Here is an 18285-nt window from a genome sequence, read left to right as displayed (position 1 = left end):
AGAGCTCTGAAGGGCGGTACCGAAGCTATCAAATCCACGCACTTTGAACTGAAATGGCTGGAGCCACAAGGCGCCTACTTCCGAAGCGTGCTTTGTAACTCGTTATGCTTTTCCAGAGCCCAAAATCTCCGCACGGTGAAGGAAGTGCCGTGGTCCCACGTATTAAATGGAGGATTTCGACTGATGCTACACGAACATCAGTCTACCAGGTTAGACAAAAATACTTTGGCTCCTAACTTCTGACGAAGGCTGTACTTGTGGGGTTTTGAAGTGGTTCTAAAGATTGAGCTCGTGCTTCAATCTGATTCATTTATTTCCCGGAAGTCTTGGTGCTGAAGTGATGGCGTTAAACTTCCATCAAATTCACTTGCGTAGTGCGGTCATGTCCTCCACAGAGTGGATGCGTGCACAAGCTCGGGAGCAGCGTGCGAACGGCGCATGCGCCGAAAATCAAGCACAGCGCTTGCCCAGACGCGTAGCTGCATTAACTTGCGTCTTTGCTAATGCGACGCTACTCAATGATAAAAATCGCTAGTAACGTCCAGTAGCAATGATTGATCATTTGCTTGAAAGTAGCCGTGACAAAGACGGATTTTCGCAGTGAATGTAGGCTTGTTACAAGGCCGCGGTATTTTCTTAATTTGCATTTACGTGCATTTTAGGGTAAGCATTTCACACGGACCTTCAGACATACATTTGAAGGCGTTGGCTATCTTAGGACTATCTTAGGAAACGAAGCCACGGAAGTCTGCACTACGGCGCCATGTTACCACAATGTAACTATACAGAATGATAGATTGCCGCGTTTACTTCCGGCCTGTTGGCAGTCTGCCATTTTTAAAAGTGATTCTGCTCTGCAATTCCTAAGGAAGCTCTTCAGCGGAGGCATAGAATTACTTCCTGCCGGTCTTGCTTGGAGGGGGGACAGTAATGGTTAGTGCTAGTAACTTACTACTGCATCGCCTACAAAATAATAGAATAAAATTTGAACAAAATTTGAATAAGATTGTTATAAAATTGGACCAAAATTAGAATCGAATTCGAATAAAATTTTGACTTTTTTCTCTTGCTCTTGTAAGATGTAAAAATCACGTTGGTGTGTTAGGGAGCTTAGTAAAGGTACTTCAGGATGTGATTCCGGTTCCTTTGATAATTTTTTCGCTTATTGAATACCAAGCCGTGAAAGCAAGATATGAAAACTTCCCCAGCTCGGTCAGAGCTAAGAGAAAATAATCTTTAGTAAACAACAATCGGATACAAAAATTAACGAAGTAGGTTTGCTTTCGCCTCTTTTATTAAATACACTGCTGTGAGTTTGCTGCCTCCTACTTTTTAAGATTGTTTGCTGGCTGGAGTCAATGTGTTTCTTGTCATTTCGAATTACGTTCTATTTGACAGCAGTAAGAGCACATGACACGACATTCTTCTGGTCGTAGGGCATCGGGCAAATGACCTTCAGTACTGCTCCGACGGGAGAAGTGGTATAATGGCGAAATACACGCACTGAAAAAAAAAGAAGAGAGACAATTAAGTAACAAAAGTTTTGGACTACTCGGTTAGCGGAATATTGTTTGGCAATAGAGGTTTAAGGCAGATTATACGAACGGTCTGCAGTTCACGTTTTGTCTTTTGTTGTAATACTATAAATACGGCGAACCAAAATAAGAAATTTCGCAGCAAACGGTACCTTTGTATCGAATACCGGGAAATTGCTTGCGGAAATGAGAATTTCACAGGAGAGAAGATGGGACGCGCACACATCCCATCTTAGATCTCTCGTGACCTTTTCATTTGAACAAAGAATTTTGCTTTATTCGATATGAACTAACTAGCCCAACAACACTTCCTACTTAGCTACATTTATTCTAAACCTTGCTCACGTTTTGTGTACCCAAGTAATAAAGCCAATCTACGAAGCTCAGCTCATTTCTGGCATAGTAAGCACCGCATGCCCGGCAAGGCTTTTGGTCTTTCTCTTAAGAGTGCAGTTTACTATAGCCTGTCGGTATCGGTAAAGGTGGCGCTGTTGTCTATTCTAGTTAAAATAACCTGACTGGAAATTGAAGTTATTATGTCTTCCAACAATTTCTATATGAATGAGTAGGCAGAATTACATTGATGCGCTCAGGTAACAGGGTTTGCTTTGGGTGCGTTTAGTCGAGTACAGAACACCCACCGTAATTTAGAAATCTCCGGAAGGTAAAGTTGACAGTTTTACTCTTTCCTCTCTACTGCTTGAGCTTCAGAGGCGCCTTGAGTACTCGAAAACAGCACAAAAATCAAACCTTTTGACCTGAATACCTCCTACCAATTCTGTATGTCTGGTTACTTGGGCCACCATTATGAACATGAAAACTTTAGAAGCAAAAAAAAGCCAACATCGTTATTACTGACACCCAAATAAAAGATGATGCATATAAAATATACTATCTTAAACAAGAATTAAGCTTTATGGCAAAACGGCAAGGAAATTTAAGTTAAGTAGAAGAAGAAAGGTTTAGAAAAGGGCATTAAGAAGCTATAACGTCAGCTGTTCATTTTTGTTGGTAACGCTTGACTTCAGAAGGTCCGGTCGAATACTTTTAAGCTATGCATAAAGCTCATGAATCACAATGCTGCTTGCATCAGTGGCGGATGCAATGTTGTTTGCAGCACGGAATCACTTCTTTTGCAATTCTATTATTAAAAATCTGAATACAATTGCTCATTTCATTGAACTGAATATTTTTAATGTAACGACACTTTCTCTGCCCACAACGCGGCAAGTGAGAGAAGAAATAAGTTTTCCGTATGTCGTATGAATAGGTTCGTCCATAGAATAAATCAGAGCAATAAAGCAATGTATATAAATTTCGCTGAACTTGTTTTCTGCACGGGTCTTCTTCCGTGTTTTTGGACGCAGGCCTACCAAGTTTACTTACCCTTATTAGGGCTATTAGCTCAGTGAATGCTTGCCACTGAAAAATAAGACGCGAGAAGTGACTGATTAGAGCGCATGAGCAGAGAATATACCCTTACCCAGAAATTCTGAACGAAAGCATTTTCAGCGGGAAATTTTTTATGAAACCAATTTTTAATATACTGTGAGATTTTAATTATCATCATCATCATCATCATAACCTGCCTGACTACGCCCACTGCAGGACAAAGGCCTGTCTCATATTTCTCTAATTAACCCTGTCCTGTGCCAGCTGCGGCCACCTTATCCCCGCAAACTTCTTAATATCATCCGGCCACCTAACCTTCTGCCGCTCCCTGCTACGCTTGCCTTCTCTTGGAACTCACTCCGTTACCCTTGAGGACAAGCGGTTATCTTGCCTTCGCATTACGTGTTTTGCCCAAGCCCATTTATTCCTCTTGATTTCTAATAGGGTGTCAATAACTCGCGTTTGTTCCTTTACCCACTCTGCGCGCTTCCGGTCTCTTAACGTTACACCTATCATTTTGCTTTCCACGGCTAGCTGTATTGCCCTTAACTTAAGCTGAACCCTGTTCGTTAGCCTCCATGTTTCGGCCCCGTAGGTGAGTACCGGTAGGATACAGGTGTTGTACACTTTCCTCCTGAGGGATGTTGGTAACCTGCTATTCATGATCTGAAAGAACCTGCCAAATGCACTTCACCACATTCTTAATCTTCTAGTTATTTCACTCTCGTGAGCTGGATCTTTGGTTACTGCCTGCCCTGAGTAGACATCTTCTGTTATCACTTCCAGCACCTCACTACCAATTCGCAAAAATTTTCAAACTGATCAGTGGTATTCATGAGAGGTTGGTTATATCCAATTCCAGGAAAAAATTTAGCTCGTAAAGCCCTGAAATTAGATAAGCCGACTTCTATGGGGGCATCCGAGATAAATGACTTTCCTGATTTGTTATATGAAAGTTTCATTACAATTACAAAGCTGCGCAGAAAACAATGCCCTTTTCAACTAAAAGGGAACTCAAACCAAAGCGAAGTAAGTAGCACTTACAGTGAGCGTGTCTCCTCGGGTGCACAAGTCTGGGATTGTGTTCTTTTCAGCACACTTGGAAGCAATAGCAAAAAAAAAAACATCGCGGAGCTATTAACGCAAAAAGTACGTGGACAAACGCACTCTTATAATATTCTTGTACGCACACCCCGGCATCAGTCAATATTTTACAAATTGTATTGTACAAACAATGTATATGCTAATAAGTGTTGAACGCCTGCTGATGTGTACTGCTTGCTGAATGCGTTTCTTCGCTTTGTAATTTATGTCAACGCACACGATTCTTATTTGAAGAAGCATAGCACGGTTTGAAAGAATATAATGTAAGAAAGGTTAATGCATCGGGTATGGCACGCGTTTTCAGTGGCCTGCTTCAAAAAAATGGCTGATACATAGCGCTTTCGGCAATGTATGATTTCTCACGAAGGTGCCTATGCTTGGAACTACTGAATACTTTCAGGTGCATGATAAAAGAAAGCTACAACCCAATACATAGTGGGCCCGAAGATGCGGATTTTTTCTGCAACTGCTTTTAAATATTGGACCCGCCGCGGTGGCTCAGTGGTTCGGGCGCTCGACTACTGATCCGGAGTTCCCGGGTTCGAACCCGACCGCGGCGGCTGCGTTTTTATGGAGGAAAAACGCTAAGGCGCCCGTGTGCTGTGCGATGTCAGTGCACGTTAAAGATCCCCAGGTGGTCGAAATTATTCCAGAGCCCTCCACTACGGCACCTATTCTTCCTTTCTTTCACTCCCTCCTTTACCCTTCCCTTACGGCGCGGTTCAGGTGTCCAACGATATATGAGACAGATACTGCGCCATTTCCTTTCCCCCCAAAAAACAAATATTATTATTTAAATATTGTATTTAATGTAGAATGCAAAGTACGTTTATTTTAAATTGTACTTTTAATACAATATTTAAAGCCATTCGCATAAATGTTTGTGTTTAAACTGTAATTTTAATTTTTATAGGCAGCCGCAGAAATTAATAATCCGCATATTCAGGGCCATCACGTATTGGGTTGTAGCTTTCTGTTATCATGCACCTGAAAGGCTGCAATAGTACCAAGCATAAACACCTTTGTCAGAAATAATACAATGTCGAAATCGCTTATGTATGAGTCAGCGTTTTCAAACAGACCGGTCTAAACGCGTGCTATACCAGCTCCATTAACGAAATCTTAAAAATTAACTCTTGTAAATAATAATAATATTGAAATCCACAAGTGACATAAAATGCAGGCTTAACAACGCAATATTCGTCTGCCTAGGCGAGAGGAATATTTCATTCACAGGGAATCATGCACCAATAACATGCTGATTAATGGCGTGCATGGATTTTGAGCATGCTCAAATGGTGGCCTCTAAGGTTGTGTGCATAACGAGAAAGCGTATCAATGCGTTACTTTTGAAGCAAGTGAATAATGAAAGGTACTGAGAAAGGAGGGGTTTTCCTCACCTCTCCGAGCCCGTTAACGTCGGGAACGATGAGAGATGTTGGTTCTTCGCAAGTGACATTAACCAAGGACAGGTACTCTTCACATGTGCGACCGTACTGATATTTCGGAAGAGAGTATCCATTGGAACACCATCGCACAATGAACTCTGTCTCAGCTGAAGAAGGGAAAAGACATCAACAATGTAAAGACGCTAGTTCCATTTTTGCAGCTTTTACCATATGATCAAACACTGGTCACACATCCCTTCCAAGAAATTTGTTCTTTTCACGCATAAAATGCTCGAAATATTTTTGTCACAAGTTGCAGGAAGAAAAATACAATAAAAAGTTTTAATACCACTTCCTTTGCGCAATAATATGCAATAATACTGATGACGGAGTCCGCTGGTGATATGCCGGTAGAAGTGTACACTGCCTGCATTTAGAGTTGAATTTTTCTTTTGTCCGACGTTCGTATTTTTGTCTCTTCTGATGCCCTTAATAAAAGCGCTAAATATTTAGCTTACAAAAAATCTATTTTATAATGCCTGTGCTTGGTAGTGGAAGCGTGAATCTTCGCCTGCAGACGGAGTACAAAATAATTAGACTGTGGTCACATAGGTCGTCAACCCTGAAGTCTTAACAGGCACTGCTCCAGTTTTCACTCTGATAGCGCCATGACTGCGTGACAGGAGGTAAATATGCCGCAAGGGTATCCTTAGCCCTTCATTTTCCTGTTTTATTCAGATGAAGCCAAACTGTATTCAATTTCGAATACCATTAACGACTTCTTTCTTGTTATATTTGTTATTTTTTGTCGTTACAAATACCTGTGTGTAAAAAGCTTTCAGCAAAGCACTAGTTCTTTTCGTTGATGCCAAAGGCTTGCTGCTTTTCATGACGAATGAAAAAATTAGCCGAAGCACTGTTAGCCTGTGGTGCACGCCTGTGGTGCAGTTCCACACCGCACGAAGGCCTCACGAAGAACGCGTACTCCACGCATCCACTGACTAAAAGTTGTCTAAATTTTTGTGAGTACAGTCCCATATAACCCGCCAGTTTTGCTGAAATCTAAAAGTTTACGAGAGTAGAGCGTGGTGCATGTTTCCTTCTCAACGCCTCATTGCTTTCGCGTCAAAACGAGCCCGGTAAAATTTCACAGCAAAGCGAGTGCAGTCTAGAAAGGCTAGATCTGCTAGTATAGTAACTAAACGGCGTCCAATTGAGCTCAGATATAAATATTGGCGGTCTAAAAAAATGCGAAAATCAGCAGGTGGCAGCATGGTCACGATCTTTCGAAATTCATGTGACTGGTCAATAATTACTGCGTCAGAAAGAAAAGGGCTGTAACGGGTTTGGCCACACGAGGCGGATTTACGCCTTTTGAGGCTTACGGGTCCGTTGCTGGAGACGGCAAGGAGGGAGGAGGAGGCCAAAGACACTTTTCCTAATAATTTTACTATTCATATGCTCCACACCAGCGCGATTTAAAATTCGTTTCTACTGAAAACCGGTGGGTACGAGCGGCACTGGGGTACAGACTGAAAACCTCCCACTCTTTAAGCAGATGCTGAAACCACTAGTTCACTCCGAGGCAACAGTTAAAAAGTTAAAAAAACTTTAAAAAGGGTCCTTTAAATAGAAACCCTGTCAGCGTGTCATTCATGAAAGGCTTAGTATTGTGTTGGGCTTTGTTCCAAATGTACTTGTGCTTTATTCTCGAGTTTAGTGCAGGCTTCGTGGAGTACTACAATACGGACCAAGGAATAGCGGTGAAAACTTTTGTGTAGTGTACCTACTCCAACTCATGTTGCGTAACTCTTCAGGAAGCGTGGCTGCCACAGCGTCCACCATCACAGCTGTCAGGTAGATCACTTTGTACTCAGCGTCGTATGTAGTGCACTGAAAATAACAAGTAATATTGACTCACAATCCTACATAGTTTCACACGCGTTTCTACGTTGTAAAGATGTAACTACTTAAATCTTCAGAATGCACTCAATGAAGAAAAAGCAGTTTAAAGTAGGTGGACTTGATGCATGCTTTTTTGCCTCCTACTCTGCTCAAGAGAAGGGGCAAGGAAGATAGCGGAGGCTGAACTAAATGAGCCGGAGTGGCTTCTTAGAATTCGTACACACAGGGATAAAAAGAAGGAAAATACATCCACGTGCACTCTCACAACTTGTTTTTTTTTATTACGAATGCAACAAATGTATAGCATACAAGAGCATAAATAAACGTTACGCTTCAAAAAAGTAGAGTACAACAAAACATTAGGGTACAAAAGAGAATTGTACCAAAAGGTTAGAACAAAAAACACGCAAAAATTCTCAAAGAATAGGTTGTTTGACTATTGTATTGAGGTGCGCAAGCTCGTTTTCTGCCAAAAAGATAGAAGGATCACTCACATAGCTATAAGCACCTTTTTATAAGGAACGTTGGTTCGTAGAAAAAGGTGGTGATAGCTGCGTGAGTAATCCTTCTATCCCTCTGATAAAATAGAGCTCGCGTATATCGCAGCCTTTGTCAAATAACCTATTCTGGAAGCGTTGTAGTTTGTTTTCTTGTTGCGACCTTTTTTCGCTTATTTTTTTACGCAGGGTTTGGTTTGTAATGTTTCGCATGCAATACTTTTTGTGGCCTTAGCTATACATAAACTTGTTGTCGGAAAGCGCAGGTGTATGCATTTTCTTTCCTTGCGTCTCTTCTAACTAGGAAGAGAGTAAAAAAAAAACACTAATGGCGGGTGAAGATGTGGACAAAAAAGAGATGCAGATATACACAAGCACATCAGGAGAGCTTCTAATTGCATTTCAAATCAAGGCCCACATGGCGCCACAGAAGCCATGTATTCTTCCTCAGCACTTACGTTTATCACGTCACGTACTTTCTCGGTGTTGTTTTTCTAGAAAAGAAGAAATACAGGCAATGTTGATAATTTTTTGTTTCTGCGTTGCTGTTCGGCGATTGAGCAGAAGAGACTCTAAACATCTGACGAAGAAAAAAAGCATGTTTTAAAGACTTATTATCGCTGAGAGTACTTTCTCTGTGCGTCAAAGAGGGTGTACAGTGTGTAACATGCACAGTGAAGCATGGTGCTTTTAAACTGATAATATATTTAGGAATCAAAGACAGCTTTAAAGTTCTGCAGAGAAAACGTGCCTATTTTGGGCTACCCTCTTTGCAGAGTGAGTTTTTTATTACAAAGAATCTCTGGTGTAGCGAAGGAAAACACTAAGTTCGGATTTTCGCAACATCTCTGAGATCTGAAAAGTTGTGCAGAACTACTCGAAGGATTCACGGGAAGATTTGGCCAGCAGAAGGTGGCCACTCACGTTGAAAGGGGTACAGATGTCGGTGGGTGTCACATCCGAGCACTTTGTCTGGTAGAAAAGAATGGTGCATCAGGCACAGGGCTTAACACTGTCATGCACTATGTTATCAAAAGAAGGGGGAGATAAAGTGCACGTTCAGATGGCTGCTACAGTCTCACAGTCAACGCTAAGATTTCTCTCATCGTTCACTGTTTGGAATTTCGCATGTACGAATTCATTATTACAATTCTGTCTATGCCGCAGCAAATTTGATATTATTGTTTTAGCATCTTGCAGAAAAACCTGTGCAGGAAGGCACCTGTGAAAATTTTTTTCCGAAAAAACCACTTCGCACACATATTTCGTGATTACAGCATCTCTTGAACAAAAAAACCAATGGCAAACACTGGTATTAAAAGATACCACTCGCATCAGAGCGATACCTGTTGTTGGTGTCGACACCGCTGTTGTTGCCGTCAAAATTGCAAACAACCGCCGTCAACCTTCAATGTCTAGAATAGCTTGTCTGAACTTTAGGATTCAGTAACACGTAGCGTACATTTCAAAATTTTAAAATCTTGAATACATTTACAAATCTACCTGCTTCGCCCAACAATATTCGCGTTTCCTTTGTGATGCCATTTCTCTTTAAACAGTACACTTCGGTAGGGCTTCTTACTTCACCAATTACATATTTTGATATAAGTAATAATTTGCTTAGAATTACATTTTTATAATGCTTTCGAAGAATTATGAAGTAGTTTGGCTTGTACACATAAATCAGTTGCACATAAAGGCGATGTAAGCTGCTGTTTTGACGCGTGGCCTAAAAGGAAAAAAAAACATAGGAAAAGGGAAAGCTTTTGAAGATATGTGAGGTACATCAAAGATCATACCTTGTTGGTCGTAAGAAAGTCAGGCAGATTGATGGTTATGCATGAAGCTACATAAAGAAAGCACAAATGATCATAATATGGGCACCAGCGTACGAAATAATGTTGAGCCAATGAAACTCCAACAGTAATCTTTCTTTTGTTATACAAGATGCAGTTCAAATTGTGCTAAAAAGATTGCATATTGATGCTTGTCACGTTCAGGTCAACCTGATTGCAAAATAAAGCTGTCAAGTAACCGCGTACAAGCACCGGATACGATAGGATTTTGATTACAGAAGCTCTGTTGTACACAATTATTATTGGTATGTTTAAATGCACGGGGTTTATTTCGTATAAAATGCTTGCCAGAAGTCAGAAAGCCTAAAGGGCTCGAATGACTTCGTCCAACGGTTTTCGAGAGACTTATATTAGAGAACATTAACATGCAAATGAACTCATTTAGGTTTTTGTGACCGCTGTCATTTTCAGAGTCCACTGAGGTTTTTCATTCACACATTACGCCGCCGTGCTCGGTGACATTTCAGCAGGATTTGTTATCATTAAGAATAAACGTCTTTACTGTTAGACCAAAACTGCTTTGGAGCAAAACAATTTCACTCTATAACTTGCTTAGACGGTATAGAAGCTTGTATAGACGGCTGTACTTGAATGATGTTCAAAGTTTTCAGACTGTATAATATTTGTCTGAAAACATCTGAGGTTATTTTAGAGAAGTATCTTCATTAATAACAAGTTCAGTAGGAAATATTTACTGCAGCAATACGTGAATGAAATTTGAAGAAAAAAATGGCTGCTTTTAACTTGTTTTTATTTCCTTCTAACTATTTTTTTACAACGATTTCAGGAGAAATCGGCATTGTAGAGTTAAAAGTTGTGTTTTCTCCTCGTTTAGCCCAGTGTTTCAGGGATCCTCGGGACCAGAAAAAAAATCTCAATGTAGGTGAACCAAAATTAATGTTAAGCATTTGTTCACCAACCACCGGTATCTGAGATTGTACTGAGTTTGTTCACTTCTGCAGGCTGTGTTCATTCACTGAATTTCCTTGTAAAACTGTTTGTAATAATTTGAGGACCTAGTGAGAAACTTGCAAGAAGAAAAAAGCTTGTCCTGAAAATTCGGACTTCCTAATCGTCTCCACTGCGAAGAGAAAAGGGCCGTGATTCTCTGATTTTGGCAGAAAGCACCGGAAAAGACCTGCTGAGCTAAGCTTATGCCCTGATTCAAATTCAGCGAGAGTAGCCGTCCAACCGGGCCTCCTTCTATATTCTGAAATGTCCCATTAGAGAAACCTGCTCGCCAATTTTAGCCCTCAATTCGATAGCCTTATTTGAAATTAACGGGATTTTTTTTCGACTGACGCTGGATTATGGGCAATGCCGGATTGTTAGCAGAACGAGCTATTCACGCTGTCACGTAAAATTTTGGCTAGACAAGGCTCACGCAATACCCGGCGCAATAAATCATTGTCATTAAAGACAGATGCGGGCATCCAACATGCAGCGAAGAACAGGAAAATGGCTTGCGGTGATTAGCGTAAACAGATCACCAAACAAGATGGCATCACTGCAGCAGAGATGAAGTTGCAAGAGATTGACGATGCTCTCGTAAATGAGCAAGGTATTGAATAACCTGCTACTGAGGATTTGAACCTAATTTGTCATCGAAAATAGCTCAAGGTTGCTTCTTCATGATGAGCATCCAGACACGTTTACTCCTCTACGATGAAATCGTATTGTCTCGGCTGAGAAAAACAAAAAGAACGTGCGGTACTACGGCCCTGCTTCACTGCACGTTTACTTGGTTTCACTGTACAGAACCAAGCCGGAGTTTGGGGGTAAAGGGGGCAGATTTTTTTGTTCGAAATGATTATTAGCTTAGAGACGACGAGACGAAATATTCGCCACTTAGATTGGAGAGCGGCAAATAGTGGCCACGGTTGTACAAACAACCCAAGTAAATCTTAGGGAGCTGAAAAAACTAGTAAACGAAACGCAGACATTAATTAAACAAGGATTCTCTCTGAGCAACAGCTTATGTTCTCGGCCGGTGTTTTGAGGCTGTCTGCTTTCCAACTGAGATTATGCTGTATGACATCAGTCCGAGTGTGACTGCTTCTACTAACATTTAAATAGCTTGTCTTTAAGAATATTATGCTATCAGTGAGTTTGGCATGCTTGCATAGAAAAGTTGCGCGCCGTGGTTTCTCGTGCTTCTCTAAAATAAATGCCTCATTGCAAAGGTGGTAATTATTAGAACAATAACTCGAAAAGTTGATCAAAAGTAATTACTCGAAGAATACATAAATCACGGCCGAGCAAATCGTAAAGTCTAGTGGTATCTTTGAAATATGAGACATCACATCGTCTTCGGTGATTCATGCTCAATAGGCATGGCGAGAACAAGTGTTTCACCTGTTTTTGAGAACAATTAGCGAAGCTGGAGGTATACCTGTGGCAAATAGTCACTCTTCTGCTTTTTATGCGAAGATTGTGCGTAGGTGTTGCATGAAAATTATGTAAATTTCATCCGATGTCATTTTGTTTCCACACATGACCGTCGTGCGCACTTTTTCTGGTTTAGAAAGTTGTCGAATCATCGTGTCACTTTTGTCTGCATCGCTTCTGACTCGCGCACAAGTCTCATGAGTGCTTCCTCAAGTAATGATGCGTGGTAGTGCAGTATCCCACCTGCTTTTACTTGTGAGGCAGTTTTTGTGTGATACGTAAATAGCCAAATAACTTCCTGTAAAAATTGCGTGCGACAAACTGAGTCAATAGTAAATAAAATCTGCTGTCGTACGCGCTATCAACCATTATTAAACCACCGTTTTGCCTGCTTCAGAAAGGTAAATGTTAAAACCTACTTGGAATTCGCAATGCCTGCTAATAAAACACTGAATATTTCTGTGGTGAACCCAAAGCCATGCCTAACTTGCCTTTCATCAATCATGCGAAGAAACGTTCTGAGTAAATGCAATTTTGACCTGTTTGCGGTCAAATGTAGTCGTTCAATAGAAGCAGTGCTTTTGCATAACAGGTGAACAGAGTTCGGGAGTCACTTACGCTCCGCCACATAGGCGTTAATGGGTTCCTTCAGTAACCTGTAGTCGTTCTTGCATATCACTTTGCAGGCACGGACACTATTGCACACCTTTACCCGAATCGAACGAACTTTCCTCAATGGCCTGCGGTAGCCTCTGACCCGCGACCAAAGGCTCAAGTGTTCAATTATAACTTGATTATCACAATTCTATTTTCGTCAGAATTAATTTAATTTGCATTCTTACGTAGCAATCTCTGTTGAATTATTTTGGGACCTTATATTCACAATTTATGTAATATTTCATTTACTTCTCAATTCCTCAGCTGTGCTTGTGACGTCACGACGCTCTCGACTAATACAAAATTTTCTGGACACGTTAACGCTAACTGCGACGCCGGGTTTCCCACTGAACAGAGCCCTTAATGCTATCACCGTAAAACAAAAGCAAAATCAGATTTCTGAACGCTTACCACTCCCGGCGTTTGTAGCGCGCAGGATTGCAACGAACATTACCAGGACGCAGGCTATCGTTGCCATGGTTCCTGTCGACACGGCGCACTGTAGTCAAGCGCAGTGAGTAGCGATGGCGCTTTTTATAGAACCCAAGACTGCGCCCGTATATAAGAAGGTTAAGCTGAACGCATGCGGAGGGCATTGCCTGGTATCCGGGAAAAGTGGGTACGAAGAAAACAGGATGAAACAGAAACACGCGACTGCTTTTTGCTATTCCCTCCACTTGCAACATGTGTGGGAACTACCTGCGACACGTGCCAAGGTACACTGAAAGAAGCGTAGAACAGCTGTTCTCCGAACGCGATGAAGCAGCAAAAAGAGAGGAAGTGGCGAACCTGGGAGGCACGCCTGTTTTTTGCAGTTTTTCTCAAAACAAAGCATATGCCCTTCAACAGGACGTTGACCGAGTAGTTTGCCATTACCTGAATATTAGACCGCGCACAAGCAACTGAATGAATTTCAGTGTTACAGATACCAAACATAGAATCCAGAGCATTCGTGAATGTTCGTCGACTTTATTCATATTTAAGAGAAAATTTTACAATTTGTTGGGAAGCTGAAGGTTGATGATCCTTAAAACAGATAGTTATTTTTGCATTTGAAATTTAGAAACTTATTTTAAACACAGTTCAACTGTATGCAGATAAAAAAAAGTGGGAATTGCGGTTTTTATGCATTGTTAAGAAAACATACATTGCAAAAGAAAGTAAAAGCGCTATCCTACGTGTGTTCACAGGGCAGCCCGTATTAGTATATACTGACAAATACACTGTGAAAAATTTCTTTCGCAGACTCCAGTCACGTGACTTCCGAGCACAAAACAAAGTGTGCATACTTTGCAGCACCTTTTGCCGATTAGTTGGAATAGTTGAATGCTTTCACGGAAGTTGTTAACTGTTTCATTTCACAGGCCATTTCTAGTACAAATGCATTGTTTTTAGAGAGTGACCAAATATCTTGTCCTTTATTCTTTGCCTGTTTAAAGAACAACTGCATTATGTATATATGCGCAGCAACTTCAGAGAAGAAAATTGAGCCCAAGTGGCTTCGAAAGGAGAGAACTGATGAGCTTTATTGTATGAAAAACCCTCTGAAAATCAATTCTTCTACAAAGAAGCAGTTGTGTGGCTGGAAGGGCTGCATCCGCAAGTGACTAGCATGGCCTGCTTCAAAAAAGATGGCAGAGCTCGGGTGCTTAAGCTAACGATTCTTGTTGGCTCAGTTAATTACCCTTTTTTTCGCGTTGCTCTGAGAAAAAACGTTGCATCCTTAGTAATATCCAGATAAATATGCTTATTACCTAGGCCGGTCTTTACCTCTCTCTATCGCCCTCTGATCCCTCCCGTTCTAACTGCTTTTCCCCGCACTGACAGCATCCGGCGGCATTCTATCCAATTTGCATGCTCGTAATCCATCCTTTTCATGCAGGAAGACGTGACTAGCGTTGACTCATCGGATGCCTGACTTGGACTTGATGGTCGCAGTAGCGGACGCATATGTGCAACTAATATGCGTTCATGGTAGAGAGAGGGCAGGAAGACAAAACTCTTGAGTACACAAAACAAACTGAACAAGTGTCGAAAGGAGCAGCCTCAGTCTGCTTAGCCAACGTTTGGAGAAGAGGACTTGTCTTTGTCTGGGCACAGCGTTCACTATGGAGAGAGAGAGAGAGGGGGGGGGGGGGTAAAATAAGGCCTTTCCTTCGAAAAATCAGTCCTATTGTTGAGAAGCAGGGTGTGATGTGGGAAGTCTGGCGGGATGTGGAGCGCGAACTTTAAAGTTTATTGGCAAGCCAGGTGGCTGCTAAAGAGGATTAGACCGAGTGACCTGAAAAAAAGCTGTGATAAAGAAATACGCGGACAACATACCTTGTGATGTTAAAATACGAACGAGAACATCAAGAAGGAAGGTGACTGGCGTGAGAAACGGTTTATATATTACCATCAGATGAAGCGTGATAGGGAGGTCTCCTTGGACGTGCTATAAAGTATCTCTCTCTGCGGTACACTCTACTAAGTATCTAGGGATGAATCTTCGATCATCAACCGCAACACCTAGCGCCATTTCACTAGACGAGGCACCTTCGTACGGCGAGTTGCTATTCTATGCCTTTAAAATGTATCACTAGCCATTGAGAAGCATGGGCACGGGAAGCGCGGTTGAAGATAAGAGAATTGCCTGACAGAACCATTTTAGTCCACCCACTGAAAATAAGGTTTTTCGGTGTGTAGATCAATATTTATGATGGCTCGGTTCCCCTCTCGTTAGCTATCTTAGGTTTTCGGTTCTTTAATCCTGCGCTTTGTTGGGCGCCTGCTCCGTCGCCCGGAAAAAAGACGCTGTTAAGAACAAAGCGGCCGAAAACGTTTTACACCTCGCTAGGCAACGATAAGATTCTTTTCATGGGAAGCATCGGTGACTGCATTCTTTAGTTGGCAAATCTTTTATGGCTTTGACGTAATGACGCGACTATCTCTATTTTAAAACGGGCTAAGTCAGGCCAAGGTATTTGCTTAAATCTTCATACTACACAGTTCCGTATAAACCAGTGTTGTGCAAACGGCGTGCACATTACGAAAATTAACATTTTCAGCCGTACTTCGGCTGGTGAAATGTTCTGTGTTGTTTTTATGAAACGGGTTGATATTTATCATGTAGCTGAAGGCAACTTTTCTTGAATTTTGGTGACACCAAAAATTTTACTCACACCAACACGACAAACAAACAAATGTGGAACCTTTCAATTTCTACAACTTCACAAAGCACACGAGGAGGTGAAAAAAAGCTTAGTTGCACTTTTTATCGCGAGCTTTTCAAAGGGGCAGCAAAATGTTAGAGGGACGGAGAAGATTTGAAAGTGTGAGGGGATAATGAGCCGCAGCTGGGATAAGACAGGAAGTCGGAGGTCAGGGGGAGGAATATTTGTCTTGCCGCTGTCGTATGTAGGCTGCTACTGCTGTGCTTGATTATGAAGAATATGAACAGAACGATAATGATCCATTCAAAAGGGCTACGGAAATTTCGACCACCAGGGGTTTTCTAACGCGAACTGACATCGCACAGTCCACGGGCCTCTAGAATTTCGCCTCCATCGAAATTCGACCGCTGCGGCCGGGATCGAACCCGCGTCTTTCGGGTCAGCAGCCGAGCGCCATAACCACTGAGCCACCGCGGCGGCCGTCAGTGAATGCAGTTGCAGGATACATTGGAAGCGGGCTGAGGTTCCACACCACATACCTTCCTCTTCTTCTAAAAAGAGGCAGCGAGGAATTTCATCGCTGTTATTGGCCTAACAAAACATGCCACATACCCACACTCGGAAATCACCCAAGTAGGAATTCATTTTATTCACCTAATACTGCAGACCTCATGTGGTCCAAACAGGATTGAGGGAGCCAAGCGCAGCACGTCCTTTACAGATTCCTTGAGCAAGGCTCGTGCCCTCTTCGAAGCTCCCCTGAACTGCCATGATTTGGCCATAGGTTTGGAGCGATAGTGCCTATCGCTCGCTGTAATCCTTGCATGAGAGACAAGGACAAACGTGACGTCCACCCGTAGTTTTTGCAGTGTCAGAACAGTGTTAAAAGCGTCTTTGTTTTTATTTGCAGACATTGTCATCCACTCTGCCAGTGTGTTCAATACAAAAACTTTACAACGGGAGCCTCACTGCCGTAAAGCGGAAGTCCTGAGCAACGTGACGTTTGTGATTGCGGTTAACGTCGCATTTTTACTACTTGTGTGGCCCGCAGGCTCGAATGGATAGAAGAGCAGAACTACAGGCGTTGTTGTGCTGTTCTTTAGAAGGACAGCACAACAACGCTGTCTTTTAGAAGCCTTCTTCTTCATCTAAAACTGTAAACCTCTTGTGCTGTCTTTTGGAAGTCTTCTTTATCGAACACCGCAAACCTCTTGTTCTGTCCCCTTTCTCTTCATCGAAAACCGCAAACTTCTTGTGCTGTCCTTTGGAACACTTCGTCTTTATCGAAAACTGTAAACCTCTGGCGCTGTCCTTTAGAAGCCTTCATTAAAAACTGCGAACTTATTTTGCTGTCCTTTGGATGTCTTCATCTTTATCGAAAAATGCAAACCTATTAGGCTGTTCTTTGGAAGCCTTCGTCTTCATAAAAAAACTGCAAACTGCTTGTGCTGTGCACTGAAACGCAAAAGAACGCGGACAGCATAACGCGCGTGCGAAAGTTACAACGCGCGCCCGGCTTGAAGCCTACGCTAGGTCATACCGATAACCTTATTTGGACAAATTCGATCGTATCCCAAATGATTTCAAAGAATAGTAAAACACGCCGTACAACCTTTCTTCCAGCTAGTTTAGCTGCCAGCCTACGGCTTTGTGCACTGTTTTCGCAGCTGCGCACAGATGGCGCCACAAATTGGTTCCACAACGGGTAGTTTTTCTACCTGCGCAACGAGTAGGTGCACTCACGAAGTCTGTGCCCACATGCTAACGCATTCTTCTCTATGTGAATTTCATTTGTGCCCGGAATTTTTTGTTTCAAATGCGAACATGCACGAACACCATCTCTTGCCGCTCCGAACAAAGCACGGCTATGATGTGAGGGTGAGGGGAAGCAGGCATGCTGCAGCAGCGCCGGCCGCATTATTTTACAAAAAAAGATAAAAAGGATAGTTCTCAAGGCGAGATGGGATACAAGTGGGCTTTCACTGCATGACGCGGATTTAGGGCTGAGGGCGGAATTAATCACTATCTCGTCAACGCAAGTTTCGTCCAAGACCCTTTTCCTAAGCATCTAGCCCCAGAAGAGGCCGGGGGAAATCTTGTGCCCAGTAGAAACGTGTACCCAGTCGGTACACGGTGGCACTGGGCATCGAATCCAGCACCTCCCGAAAGCGAGGCGGATGCTCTACCATAGGACCATCGCATCACCAGCGCCTCCCGGCTTGGCTGCGGGCACGGTGAGGGAGCTTTATCACCACCTCCGGTGCATGCAGCCTGTGTCAGGTTGTCATTTAGGAGGTAAAAGTGTCATTTTTTACAGGCGCGGCTTTCGTCTTCGCTTCAGCCCTGCCACGTCGTATGTCTTTGAAGGGCACGGGGGACTGCGGCACGGTACCCTGGGGGAGTAAAGGCAA

The 18285-nt window shown here is 42.5% G+C and overlaps 1 protein-coding gene and 1 long non-coding RNA gene across 2 annotated transcripts; both read right to left on the bottom strand.

The window, feature by feature from the left end:
• Positions 1-1281: 1281 nt before the first annotated feature.
• On the bottom strand, positions 1282-8324 carry LOC144105224 (uncharacterized). Its single transcript, XM_077638371.1, has 6 exons — positions 8280-8324; positions 7210-7312; positions 5432-5586; positions 3972-4025; positions 2922-2957; positions 1282-1503 (listed from the first exon to the last, which is right to left on the bottom strand). Exons 2-6 carry the CDS (start codon positions 7262-7264, stop codon positions 1456-1458), a joined length of 348 nt encoding a protein of 115 aa, XP_077494497.1. The 5' UTR covers positions 7265-7312; positions 8280-8324; the 3' UTR covers positions 1282-1455.
• Positions 8325-8457: 133 nt separating this feature from the next.
• LOC144105225 (uncharacterized) lies at positions 8458-13297 on the bottom strand. The gene is made up of 3 exons (XR_013308725.1): positions 13134-13297; positions 9621-9667; positions 8458-8793 (listed from the first exon to the last, which is right to left on the bottom strand). It is a non-coding gene; the product is annotated as an uncharacterized LOC144105225 (long non-coding RNA).
• Between the last annotated feature and the right edge of the window lie 4988 nt (positions 13298-18285).

This window comes from Amblyomma americanum, chromosome 9, assembly GCF_052857255.1.
Source record: "Amblyomma americanum isolate KBUSLIRL-KWMA chromosome 9, ASM5285725v1, whole genome shotgun sequence".
Classification (NCBI taxonomy): domain Eukaryota; kingdom Metazoa; phylum Arthropoda; class Arachnida; order Ixodida; family Ixodidae; genus Amblyomma; species Amblyomma americanum.
Note: the sequence above shows the minus strand (reverse complement) of the source record. Positions and strands in the feature narration are given on the sequence as shown.

Coding starts and splice junctions, on each gene's coding strand:
- LOC144105224 (XM_077638371.1), bottom strand. CDS start 7,264: ATGGTGGACGCTGTGGCAGCCACGCTTCCTGAAGAGTTACGCAACATG. Junction 5,587..7,209: donor GTTACGCAACATGAGTTGGA/GTAGGTACACTA, acceptor TCCCTTCTTCAG/CTGAGACAGAGTTCATTGTG. Junction 1,504..2,921: donor AGCTAATAGCCCTAATAAGG/GTAAGTAAACTT, acceptor TTTTTTTTTCAG/TGCGTGTATTTCGCCATTAT.